This window comes from Cucurbita moschata, unplaced genomic scaffold (assembly GCF_002738365.1).
Source record: "Cucurbita moschata cultivar Rifu unplaced genomic scaffold, Cmos_1.0 Cmo_Scf00070, whole genome shotgun sequence".
NCBI classification, from domain to species: domain Eukaryota; kingdom Viridiplantae; phylum Streptophyta; class Magnoliopsida; order Cucurbitales; family Cucurbitaceae; genus Cucurbita; species Cucurbita moschata.
This window is the reverse complement of record NW_019268586.1, coordinates 373,994-387,849: the sequence shown is the minus strand read 5'-3', so window position 1 is coordinate 387,849 and position 13,856 is coordinate 373,994. Positions and strand designations below refer to the sequence as shown.

Here is a 13,856-nt window from a genome sequence, read left to right as displayed (position 1 = left end):
AAAAAAAAAAAAAAAAAAAAAAAAAAAAAAAAAAAAAGAGCGTTATGTTTTAGGTTTTGAAACTTGATTAAATAATATGTTTGAAATTTTGAAAATATTTTGTCTAAAAATTTTGTATTTCAAATCACTCATGAGACGCACTCTAACTTTTGATTGGGATGTTCTTTCTTCCGCCTGGCAATGCGGCGCAACGATATCATCACGACATGGATCATCAATTCCGTTTCAAAGGAAATCGCCGCCAGTCTTGTTTACACTACTCTGGTTGTGCCAAAAATATTTGAGATGAATTGAATGATCGATATCGGCAAATCAATGGACCAGACATCTACCAGTTTCAAAGGAAAATTTCTGGAAAGTAAAGGAATATCATTCGAAAACGTAATGCCATACGTGAAACTCGTAGAAAACAATTGACCGGCTGAACTTTGAGGCATTTGTAAGAAGTCGTTTCTACAGAAACATCGCCAAATTGAAGGAAAATTTTCGAGTCTTTGATCCAAGCTTTTGGCAGAAAATCCTTAACTTGACAAGCACTCGATGCCCTCGCATGGCCCCGAAGTTGCAACGCTGCCTCTTTCATCACCGCCATACTTCAAAATGATCTGAACACATGGAGAAACACGTTTTTCTTTCAAATGCCTTAAAATCGACGTTGCTTCTAGATTAATCGACATTTCACGAACGCCTCAAATCAAAAATTACGAATCTCCTTGTTAGATAAGTTAAATTTTGTCATTCAGTCCAGAATGAACTTCTCCAACACAATCGAATCGATCAGTAACAAGCAGGCGATTAAAAGTTCTCGAACGTCAATTACATCATCGTATAAAAACCATTACCTACTGAGGATTTGCAGAAGAAGAATCGTTGGAGCTTCCGCGGCGTAGATCTTGAATCAAATCTCCCAAGTCTTTTCGAGCGGACTCTCTTCCAAACATGAATCCATACCTAAGAAAAATGAAGCAAGACGAACTGAGCTAAGAGATCCAGAGAAGAAATGAGGCATCAAGGTTGAAGAGAGAGAAGTAAAATCGCACCAGAACGAAATCGCAGAGAAGGCTCCAGCGGTCGCAATTGTCTGAATCAGAGTGAAGGATTTCTCCATTTCAATTTCTCAGGAAATTCCTCCACCGATTGACACCGGGAGGGAGAGAAGAAAGAGAGAGGTTCTTTCAATTTTGGGCTTCCACCAGTTTAGGCCCAGATAGAGGTCGATCGGTTTGGACTTTAACCATTTAGGCCCAGAGAAAGTTACGTCAATTGATCTTGGGCTTCGAGTAGTTTAGGCCCAGATAAGCTTGACCGGTTTTGGGCTTTGAATTGTTTAGGCCCAGATATATTCAGGTCGACTCGTCTTAGCTTCTCAACAAAGGCGAATGGAGGTGACTGAATCTCTCGACCTCCTAGGTCGGGAGAACCGTGCGAATGGTTGAATGGATGACTTCGCTTCTATCTCTTCGAAATGCCCTATAGAGACCATTTGAGTTGCCCATAACCTTGGTGCCGGTACCTTCTTTCTCGTTGGAAGAGTGAGTGTCATTAGATCGAGTATACTTGAGGTATCTTTTTTTTAACAGAGGACGGCAACTAACTCGGAGTATTTTCTTCAAAGAAATTGGTAACATTTTTTCTTTGGAAAATTAGTAATTTTAGCATCTAAAAATTTGAATTCCAAACTAAGTATAACTCAACAATAATTGGCATGTATCCTCTCTTAAAATTGAACGCTCAAATTTTATACTTTTAATTTCTTTTTCATTTTTTTTAATTTGCCTGTTCCAATCAACTTTATTATGAAAAAAGAGATTTAAATACAATACATCGGTTTGAAGAATATGTGCCTTCGTAATTTTTTAATTAAAAGATTGGTATTTGTCAATGACTATTTTTTAATTAAAAGATTGGTATTTGACAATGACTTGTCTAGTCAATTTTGGGTTCAAAACCCGAGGTTGTGAAATACTCTTTGTGCCACAAGTGATCTGAATTTGAGTTGATAACTTATACGAGTATTGCATAATCTCTATGAGTCTCAATTAGTGAGATTATGATAGTTGATACCAGAGTCAAGCCAACACCTAGAGTAGAAATCAATAATCATGTTTGTGTCAAGAGCATGCAGAAGAGATAAGCATATATATTAGGAGTAATATAACATCTAGATGATTAACACGAATCCTTAGAACTAAACACTCCCCTCGGACTCTTCTAGTGCTTGCTTCAAGATTTCAACAACTTTCGACATTGTTGGTCGTTCTCTTGCAGTCTTGTTGAGACACTGATCGGCTAAATTCGCAACTTTTCGGGCGGCTGCCAGGTTATACTGGTTTTGAAGTTGAAGATCTATTATTGTCTTGAAACTCTTACTGGTAGGTGGAAACTGTTTGACCCACTCCAGTAGCTTTTGCTCCCTCGTTGGCATGTTTCTTTCGAGAGCCCGCCTGCCCGTGAGGATCTCATACAACACTACTCCAAAACTCCATATGTCACTTTGCATTGTTAGATGTCCTGTCACAACATACTCCGGTGCTGCATATCCATATGTCCCAACAACCTGTAATTGGGCAACCAGCAAAAATCGGCTTTACAAAGCCACCAATTTACACCAATGGTGCTTCTTTTCATAAATCTACCAAGTTTAAGTCCAATGAGTATAAGAAATACATAAGACGGTTAAGTAACTTGACACGAAAAAAGAACGGCCATGTTTCAATTTTCCCAATTCTAGAAAACAAATTAGCAAAATCCCCAAGTTAAAACCTGTGAGATCCCCCATCGATTGGACAGATGAACGAGTACTAACGAAGACGCTGGACTCTGAAAGGGGTGAATTGTGAGATCCCACATCGGTTGGAGAGGGGAACGAAGCCTTCTAAAAACCTCTTCCTAGCAAACGCGTTTAAAAAAAAACTGGACGGAAAGCCCAAAAGGAAAAGCCCAAAGAGGACAATATCTGCTAGTAATGGACTTGAGCTGTTACGAAGGGTATCAGAGCCAGACACCGAACGGTGTGCCAGCGAGGACGCTGAGCCCTGGAGGAGGGTGGACATTGGGTGGTGTGCTAGTGAGAACACTGAGCCCCGAAGGGAGTGGACACCGGGTGGTGTGCCAGCAAGGGTGTTGGGCCCCAATGGGGGTGAATTGTGAGATCCCACATCGATTGGAGAGAGGAACAAGTGCTGCGAAAATGCTAGGTCCCGAAGGAGGGTGGATTGTGAGATCCCACATCAATTGGGAGGAGAACGAAGCATTTTTTATAAGGGTGTGGAAACCTCTCCCAAACATCCGCATTTTAAAAGAACCTTGAGGAGAAGTCCGAAAAGGAAAGCCCGAAGAGGACAATATTTGTGGGCTTGGGCAGTTCCAAAACTACATTGAGAGATACACCCATTTTCATATCATACACTATCTAGTTCTATAGAATAATACTATTCTAAACTTCTGTTAGAGATGTGAAATAGGGGTTTCATTTTTAAATATGAAAACTGAAAGCTGGCCACATACACATACTGCAGCAAGCTTAGAAAAATGGCTTTTCTAGAAGGCTAACATGAACTCAATAAGTCGTGAACTTACTGCAGTGGACACATGCGTGCGATCACCGGTTGGCCCTTCTCTAGCAAGCCCAAAGTCCGAAAGTTTTGGACAGAATTCTTCATCCAATAGCACATTTGATGATTTGAAGTCGCGATATATCACCTTTTCATTTAGAGAAAGCAAAATGTATCAATTTACCGGTGAAAAATCCAATATTGTGCAACACAGCAAGTCATTAAATAAACATTAGTCCAAAACGAACGCTGTGAGAGAGCATAGGCTACTTGACATTAGTTCTCCAAAACCAAATGTGAGTTAGCACCTCAAAAGGGCATATCCAACTGGAAATAAAGGCAAATCAATATGTAACTTAGCATAAAATCGTGAGATCTCACGTCGGTTGGAGAGGGAAACAAAATATTACTTATAAAGGTGTGGAAACATCTCCCTAGTAGACACGTTTTACAATCTTGAGGGGAAGCCTAGAAAAGAAAGCCCAAAGAGGACAATATCTACTAGCGATGGGTTTGGGCTTTTACAAATGGTATCAGAGCCAGACACCAGCCAGTGTGCCAGAAAGGACGCTGGCCCCCGAGGGGAGTGGATTGTGAGATCCCACATCGATTGGAGAGGGGAACGGAACCTTCCTTATAAGGGTGTGGAAACCTCTCTCTAGTAAATGTGTTTTAAAACCTTGAAGGGAAGCCTAAAAAAGGAAGCTGAAAGAGGACAACTGCCAGTGATGGGTTTGGACTGTTACAAATGGTACCAGAGCCAGACTCCGAGCGATGTGTTAGCAAGGACGTTGGGCCCCCAAGAGGGTGGATTGTGAGATCCCACATCGGTTGGATAGGGGAACAAAACATTCCTTATATGGGCGTGGAAACCTCTCCCTATATACTCATTTTAAAACTTTTGAGGAAAAGCACAGAAAGAAAATCCCAAAGAAGACAATATCTGTTAGCCGTGGGTGTGGGTTTGGGCTATTCCAAAAACAACCTTGATGGAAGCAAAGTTCAGATGGTAGCTATGATTCAAATGCATCAAAAGAGTGATGTTATCCTTAAAGAAAACTAATTGAAGCAAGATTGATTATACCTTGACTTCTAATCCTTCATGTAGGTAAGCCAATCCTTGAGCTGCACCAAGGATAATCTGTAGCCTAGTTTTCCAAGTCAAAAGAGTAGTACTCCTGCTAAAGAGATGGTCTTCTAAGCTTCCATTAGACATGAATTCATAGACTAACAGTCGTTGGATCCCCCTTTCTCCATCTTCTGAACAGTATCCCAAAAGTTTTACAAGGTTTGGATGACTAACAACACCAAGAAATTGAACTTCTGCAAGCCATTGTTTATGACCCTTCAACAACAGAAGAAAATAACGTTATCAAGAGTGACTAAAACATAGGAAAATGCCCCAACTGATCATCTTCAGCCCTGTTTTTTCTCCTTGAGCAACTAAAGACTAACTAAAGCGAAGAAGTAGCAGTTACCTGTGTGCTATTTGGCTTAAGCCGTTTAATGGCTACTATGACTTCCTCTCCCTGTTCACCTTCAAGCCTTATTTTCCCCTTATATACACTCCCAAAGCCACCTTCTCCGATCCTAAGGGACCTGCTGAACCCATTTGTCGCAATTTTAAGCTCTTCGAGAGTGAAGGCTCTCAGATTATGCTCCTTCTCTTTGTACAACTCAGGTATGCTCCGGGGCGTAGCCAAAGTTTCCAACGCTTCAACCCCACGATTGGAAGTTTTACCATCCGATTTTTTCCTTTGATTCAGTTCCTTAGCCGATCCTTCTCCTCTCTTAATTTTCGTTTTGCGATGTAAATTGAAGAAACAGCCCATACTCAAAGCTCAGAGAAAATGCCGAAACTCGAGAAAAATATCAAACTCTCAACAATCCAGAATTCCAAAAAACCAACAAAGTCAAATCGGAAACGGAATGAACAATACCGAAGCAAAAAGAAGAGGAAAAAAAAGATTTAAGCCAAGAAATCTATTCAAAATCAGAAAATCCAACCAGAAACTTGAATGCTAAGAAATGTACATACAGAAAAATCAGAACACGACAAACAATCGAAATAAACGGTCGAATAAGGCAGAGAAACTCTACACACGTAGCAACAGAGCTTAAGGAGATTAAAGTGGAAAACAACTTTGCGCCGACGACATACAGTTTGATCAAATAAGGCGATGCCGTGCACAAACGGGAAGAACAGATTGATCCATTAAATGGAAATAGCGATGGAACAAAATCAAAAGTTTGGACGCAAATTTAAGGAAGAGAAGAAGAAGAAGAAGAAGAAGAAGAAGAAGAAGACCTTTCAAGAATTTGATCTAGCTTCCATGAATTCGAGCTGCCAACTGCACAAAGCAAGCGAGGCATGGCCGGCGGTTTAATGAGGAATCCTTCGGCTTCCTTCAACGGAAAGCGGTCGTCTTCACATGCGTCCCTTTTAGTATGATTTTCCTTTTAAAAAAACTATTAACTATTCATATTATTATATTTTTTATTTTATTTTTTTTAATTATTATTTATATATATATATATTGTAAATTTTAAACAATTTAGACTCAAATTTTTATTAATTAAGTCTCTAAAATTTAATATATAATTATATATAATTTATAATAAATTAATTTTGCCATAAAAGTTTTAATTATTTTGTATTCTATAAATACATTTTTTCAATATTTAAATTATTTTCTATGTACATTAAAAGTCTTACTAAATCTTAAACTAATATAAACTAAATTTTATAAATTTAAATATAAAACTAAATTGTTGGAAAAAAAAAAAAAAAAAGACTATTACAACGGGCAGCAGGCACGCAAATTACTCAATCCTGACACGGGGAGGTGGGGAGGTAGTGACAATAAATAACAATACCGGGCTCTTCGAGTCTGGTAATTAGAATGAGTACAATCTAAATCTTGGACTGACTTGAGGATAGTTAATGGCTGTTACGACGACGAAACATGCAAGGTGAGGTGGATCTGGGTGCCTTCGGGCGTCAGCATGAACCTCGTTGAGTGTGTGACGTTGTGGTGATGCCTCTGGCCCATTCTTGGGCTAGCCCAATATTTTATCGATTATATTGAATAATTATGAATTATGTATAAATACAAATTTTTTAAGAAATTAGGTTTTTTTAACCATTTGACAACTAACTTGAAAATAGAAGATTGGGTTGTGAAAAACTTTAGATTAGATTGGGTTACCCGTCCAACCAACCTGAACATTTTGGATTGGTCCAAAAAAATTTCCTCAACCCGACTCATGTACACCCTAATTCCGACTAAAAAGGTCATTAGAGTCGTGTCATTTTACTCTTTATTAATTTATAACAAAATATTATTCTTCCCATTTAACACCTATCAGAAAAGTAGACGAAGAAAAATAAATAAATAAAATAATAAAAAACTTATTAGTCAAAAGATGTTAGGTGAAACATTTAAACTACAATAAAAACAAAATTTAAAAAAATAATAATAATAAAAGAAAAGAGACTGAATTAAATACTTTTGAATTAAGAAATTGGTATTTCATAATAACTTGTCCAGTCAATTTGGGATTCAATACTTGAGTCTTTGTTGACCCTTATCCTGCCAAACCGTGTTATCCATGACTCTATGCTTACTTTTCATATATATATATATATACACTTTTGTAAGCGTGTGACCCCGAGCCATTTTTTATATCAAAATATATTATAGACGGATTTAACGAGTTGTCAAACCTTTCTACCAGGGTTATATGTTATCTATGTTGTTCTTGCCGTCCTTTGTTACTCGCTAACGTATAACATTTTATTTCTCAAAATGCGTTCCAAAGTGTTTCCAAAAACTTGATTTAGCCCTGTTTGACACGCTTCTATTAGTTGGACACATAAGATCAGACTCTCCTTCATCAATGACTATCCCGTCCCGTCATCTCACACTGCTGTAAACTAACAGCAAAGAAAAGAGCGACCTTTTTGGATTTTGTGATCAACAATGTGTTAGGGAACACGAATCTCCACAATGGTATGATATTGTCCATTTTGAGCATAAGCTCTCGTGGCTTTGCTTTGTGGTTCCCGAAAAAATCTCATACCAATGGAGATGTATTCCTTTACTTATAAACTCATGATCATTCCCTAAATTAGTCTACGTGGGACTCACTCCCAACCATCCTTAACACGATGTTCCTCTGGTGTTACCCAGAGACAATATAATATAGATCCTACCTTTTTTTCAAATTCAATACATATTATTCTCAACATCTGACTTTTATTCAAAATATATATGTTTAATTAATAGTCACTAATTTTCCGTTGCCAAGATTCAAACTGGAGGCCCAAAGACAAAATAAATATTTTGTTTACAATTTGACCAACTTGTAGTCTAGTTGTTTAGGATACTCCGCTCTCACCGGAGAGACTCGGGTTGAAGTCCCGGCAATGGAATTCTTTTTCCCTAATTCCTTGTGAGAGTTTTGGGTCAATTTAATTGAAAGGTCCAAAACAGACAGGCCTCCCAAGATTCAAGCGGGAGGCCCAAAAGAAAAAGAAAAAACAAATTTTATATTTAATTCAAGTGAGTTTTATTTCCGATTCAATAAACTTATTTTTTCTTTAAATAGTATTTTATATACTCAAACACGTGTCCTTAAAGGTAGAGCTTGATGTAGCAGTGACTATAGGGAGTCTCCATCACATTTGAATCCGGTGTTTCTTTTGTACTTATCTTCAATTCTTGAACTTCCTATCTTTTAAATAATTTGATTTTGTAGTGGTCTCCTTTCTGCTCTTTTTGCTATTGAAGTTCAAAGTCGACCCATATGTATTTTACATTTTAAGCATTTATTACTTATTTTCACGTTTGTGAATAACGGTTTGTGGCCGGAATCCATCCAGAAGGTTGTTAAGTATGGATAAAACAGTTTAAATTAAGTTTGAAAGAATTTGTCACTCTCCCTCTTCCGTCTGCATATGCTTCTCTTATAAAATTAAGAGGTTGTTACATAGGGCCCTGATTCTCTATCGTCCTCAGACACGTACATCCTGCTCAGTCCATATGATCATTATCAATGATTTTCTTGCAATTTCTCTCGCATGCGCCCTGTTTCACCCCACACACATTCATTGAAGGTGGAAGCAGGAAGTAGAAGGGAAAGAAGGGAAAATGGAGATTTTATTGAAGGTGGACTAAGAAGGAGGAAAGCTTATGGATTGGACATATTGGTTAATCTTGACAAGGATGGACATAACGAAAATGTTAAGGTTGGCGAACAGTTTCATAGTATTGCGCTAAGAACTCGTTCATGCTTTGGTTTCATAGTATTGAAACTATTATGTTTGTTAAAGATCACGTATTTGTTTAGATTGCTGTGTATTTGTCTTTTGAGAATTACATTTGTTACTATTTTCATCATTACTAGATTAAAAAGGTCTATGATTTGAAGTTGTCGATTTGTTCAAAAATCTTCGGCTCTTTTAGATCTGAGAGTTCTTTCAATAATGAATTGTCTGCTTGTTAGATTCTCCCTCTGGAATCAGCGAAAGATAGGAGCTTTTATACTAATACTGCCATTCTCCAATTGTCTGTTGCAAATGGTTGTATCTACCCACCATGCATCACTTAAAGATTGTGAAGTTAGTGATCCATATTGATTTGCAGGTTGAACACAAAGATGCCTTTCCTTCAACGCTTGAGCGAGTGGATCTGTGTCTTCGCGGTGATCATCAGCTCATACTCGATGAACAAATTGGACTTAGATGCAAATGTTGTTCATATGTCAAATTGGAAATCAAAGATATTGTACCTTCTTTTGTGAGTCATCTACCTCCCTGTTTATTTATATACTCGGTTCTTCTGAGAAGTATCTTCTTTTTCTGTGTATCATGTATATTCTTCTGCGAGTCTTTCGCTCTTTTTTTTCTTTTTCTTTTTTTGTTACTCAAAATTATGTTTTTCTTAGTAATTAGTACACGGTGTATTGAGGATTTTTGGGAGGGAGTCTCACATCGGCTAATTAAGGGTATGATCATGGGTTTATTAGTTAGGAATACATCTGCATTGATATGAGGCATTTTGGGAAGCCCAAAGCAAAGCTATGAGAGCTTATAATATCATGTCATTGTGGATCCGTGATTCCTAACATGGTATCAGAGTCATGCCTCTAACTTAGGCATGTCAATAAAATCTTCAAATGTCGAACGAAGAAGTTGTGAGTCTCGAAGGGTATAGTAAAATAGTGACTCAAGTGTCGAACAAAGGGAGTACTTTGTATTCAAGGGCTCTAGAGAAAAGAGCCGAGCCTCAATTAAGGGGAGACTGTTCGAGGACTCCATAGACCTCAGGGGAGGCTCTATGGTGTACTTTGTTCGAGGGGAGGATTGTTGGGAGGGGGTCCCACATTGGCTAATTAAGGGTATGATCATGGGTTTATAAGAAATCCATCTCCATTGGTACGAGACCTTTTAGGGAAGCCCAAAGCCATGAGAGACCATGGTGGAGATCCGTGATTCCTAACAGGCTGGATAGCAGATTTGCTAGTGTAACGCTATTATCCAATAATGTTCCATGTCTAGTTGGTATTTTTTCGCCAAAGAACATTATTCTTTTATATAAGAAACAAGACGGTTATTGTAGTTAACCGTCAGTTATTTCTCGTTTCAGAGCATATTCAATTAAATTAATGTCTTCGTGAATGCTTTCATATTTGTAATACAGGTGAACGAGAAGGCATCAACAATTTTTCCTTTCTTGATGATCTTGATAAGCGTTGGATCTGATTTTTCCTGGTCAAATGACATCATAGATGTGTTTGCTTGAAACTTCTTGCATTCATTACATTATAAAATTAATTTGCATTTCTATTGATACATCTTTTGTTCCTATTTACTCTGTTTAGTTTTTTTTTTAAGAAGAGTTCATTCATGGTTGTGAGATAATATACTGCTCTCTCGTTTATGTGCTTGTTGGCTTCACATTACAGTAGTTAAGCATATTGTTCTCTTCCAGGATACAAATCCATATGGAAAGTCACAAAAGAGGGAATCTGGCTCATTTGAGCATGTTAAATTTGATGACCTTCCACAAGATTTTGATTGTGACCCCCATGACAGATCTGATTCATGATCACATGTTGGACGCACGGTCTGGGGTATCATTCCCGGTATAAAGAATGGCATGTACCCACATCAGCTTGAAGGCTTTGAATTCATTTGGAAAAATATAGCCGGAGGAATTGATCTTGATGAGTTAAGAGAAAGAAAGAGCGTAAACCATGGGAATGGATGCATTGTATCACATGCTCCTGGAACAGGAAAAACTCGTCTAACAATTGTTTTCCTTCAGACATACAAGGAATTAAATCCAACATGCCGGCCTATGATCATTGCACCTAGCAGCATGCTCCTTACCTGGGAAGAGGAGTTTTTAAAATGGAAGGTTGGCATTCCCTTTCATAACTTGAATAAGCGAGATGTCTCTTTCGACGAGAATATTTCAGCTCTCGAGTTCTTGATGCAATCTTCTCCATCAGGACAAAGTGTGGACAATGTACGGCTTGTAAAACTGTTTTCCTGGAAAAAGGAAAAAAGCATCTTGGGAGTTAGTTACCGATTGTTCGAGAGACTGGCCGGAGTTCGGAAGATTTCGAAATGTGACAAAGTAAGGAATGTTCTTTTGGAGATTCCGGATCTTGTGGTCTTTGATGAAGGCCACATACCACGCAACGACGATAGTCTTATTTGGATGGCCTTGTCTAAAATTAAAACGGGAAGGCGCATCATCCTCTCTGGAACTCCATTCCAGAATAATTTTACTGAATTTTACAATACACTAAGGTTGGTGAGGCCAAATTTGGAAGACATAAGTAATTCTGGAGGAGATGAATGCCTAGATAAGAAGCGTGGATGCTCAAAAAATATCTCAAAAGGAAAATGGGACCTTTTGATTAGTTCCATTGGAAGAACTTCTGAAGACTTACTGGAAAGTGCTGAATTGAAACAAATCAGAGCCATGATCAATCCATTCGTGCATGTATACAGGGGCAACATATTACAAGAGAAACTTCCAGGGTTGAGGAAATCTATGCTTATATTACAGCCCGCAGAGCTGCAGAAGAGTTTTCTTGAGAGCATTCAAGCAAGGAAGAATACTTTTGAAGTGGAATATGCTGAGTCCTTGATCTCCGTACACCCTTCCCTGATACTGAAGTGTGATAAAGAATATTGTGGAGTTGACAAGAACATGTTAGAGAGGGTTAGATTGAATCCTGAACTAGGAGTGAAAGTAAAGCTTCTCCTCGAAATTATACGTCTAAGTGAAGCTTTGAACGAAAAAGTCTTGGTTTTCAGCCAATACATAGAACCATTGTCCTTCATAGAAGACCATCTTAAGTTTCGGTTTAAATGGACTGAAGGGGTCGAGTTGTTTCATATGGATGGAAAACGCGAGATAAAGAAACGACAAGCATTGATAAATACGTTTAACGACCCAACGAGTGAAGTTCGAGTATTGCTTGCATCTACAAGGGCTTGCTCAGAAGGTATAAACCTTGTTGGTGCTTCAACAAGGGTGGTTTTACTTGATGTTGTATGGAATCCTCAGTGGAAAGGCAAGCCATATGCCGTGCATATAGACTGGGGCAGAAAAGAGTTGTTTATGTCTAATATCTCATTACCTCTGGGACAAGGGAAGAAGAGAAATACAGCCGACAAATGGAAAAAGATCGATTGTCCGAGTTGGTTTTCTGTCCTGAAAAGAGCTGCAATGAAGTAAAAGTATTATCCACAGATCTGGGTGACAGAGTTTTGGAAGCAGTACTCCAACATGAAAGGCTTAAGAATATATTCCAAAAGCTTTACCAGTCAAAGGAGTCCAGCATTAATGAGAACTGGTATGTATGTCTCGATTCTTTAGAAATTTGCTTACTTATTAGTTTTGACATTTGAGCTGTTTAGATTTAAGAAATAAATGTTTGGTAAACTTGTTTCAATATGATTGTAGTTACTAGTTTTTAGTTTTAAGCTAGCTTCAAGGACATTAACTATTGGGTATGTAAAAGGCAATCTCCCAAGTTCATGGAGATAAGATTTCTGTCTCGGCTGCCGATGTTAACGACCGGCTAGCTTAGCATCCGATAATCACCAACACAAATTGTTAAAAGAGTTTCATAATTGTATGAGCCCATCGTCTATATATTTTAGAAAAAGGATTTAGGTGTCTAACCTCTACTATAAATACCCCTCCACCCTATTAAGTTTTTCGACGCTAGCAATCCAAGCAAAGGAAATAGTAGTTGTATTCTACGGTGTGTCTTGTGATATCTTTTTTATTGGTCTTAATAAAAGTGAGAGTTGTGTTCAACACAAATTTCCTCCTAACTATCTCGGGCCGTTATTTTCGACATGTAGTGGCATAGGTGTTACGGATAGAGGTAAGATGTCTGATTACAAAATATGTACTCTCAACTAAGAGGTTAGAGGCTTGAATCTTCGTATATTGATGTTCTGAAAATGTGTCGTTTGTGTGTTGTATTGCAGATTTTTGTGGCCATAAGGATTTCATATTTTATGGAGGTAAATGCCACTTTTTGACATGTGTTTTTTGGAGTGCTTAATTTTTTTGAAGCAGGCATTCAAATGTTGTGTAAATTGGTTGTTCACACTGCTCAAAATGTAGAGGTATAGGGAGCGCTATAGTTTCCCTTTTTGTTAGAATAGCCGACTTTCTTTATACATCTTTCTCTTTTAAAAATACTAATAAATTTTTAAAAGAAATATTAAAAAGTGTAGAGATAATCTCGGGAATAGACAAATTAAGATTTTGTTTTTATTTTTTTATTTTAAATTAAGAGGGTTAATGTAAGAGATTAAATTGCTATTTTGACCTAAAAGGAAAAGTCTCAAATAGTGTCATGTATCTTTATTACCATCATTTGAGCTCAACTTTACCAAATTAAGATTTTATTGGTATTTTAGCTCAAATTTACATGATCTAAAGAAAAGCTCTCTAATGACAAATTAATCTGGATCTCGACTCTGAAAAAAGGTTAACCCCAAGATTACAAGGGTTAAAGTTCAAACTCAATGTCAACCACACACCGAAAAACTTCTAGAGAATGTTTGAAAAATCAAAAGACTTCCAAAACTCTTACAAAACCACAAATACTTCAAAGACGAGATAAACTTTAATAGGAAGAACACAATGTCTTGCCTCTTCCAATTAAATTGGCCCAAAAATTTTACAAGGAATTAGAAAAAAAAAAAAAAAAAAAAAAAAAAAAAAAAAAAAAAAAAAAAAAAAAAAAAAAAAAAAAAAA

General features: G+C 37.5%; 2 protein-coding genes and 1 pseudogene across 2 annotated transcripts; 1 reads left to right on the top strand and 2 right to left on the bottom strand.

The window, feature by feature from the left end:
• Window positions 1-198: 198 nt before the first annotated feature.
• On the bottom strand, window positions 199-1,158 carry LOC111438056. Its single transcript, XM_023076012.1, has 3 exons — window positions 1,041-1,158; window positions 843-951; window positions 199-605 (listed from the first exon to the last, which is right to left on the bottom strand). Exons 1-2 carry the CDS (start codon window positions 1,106-1,108, stop codon window positions 843-845), a joined length of 177 nt encoding a protein of 58 aa, XP_022931780.1. The 5' UTR covers window positions 1,109-1,158; the 3' UTR covers window positions 199-605.
• An 857-nt stretch (window positions 1,159-2,015) lies between these two features.
• On the bottom strand, window positions 2,016-6,001 carry LOC111438055 (probable serine/threonine-protein kinase PBL19). Its single transcript, XM_023076010.1, has 4 exons — window positions 5,033-6,001; window positions 4,639-4,899; window positions 3,580-3,702; window positions 2,016-2,557 (listed from the first exon to the last, which is right to left on the bottom strand). Exons 1-4 carry the CDS (start codon window positions 5,384-5,386, stop codon window positions 2,189-2,191), a joined length of 1,107 nt encoding a protein of 368 aa, XP_022931778.1. The 5' UTR covers window positions 5,387-6,001; the 3' UTR covers window positions 2,016-2,188.
• A 2,959-nt stretch (window positions 6,002-8,960) lies between these two features.
• On the top strand, window positions 8,961-12,680 carry LOC111438047 (annotated as a pseudogene).
• Window positions 12,681-13,856: the final 1,176 nt, after the last annotated feature.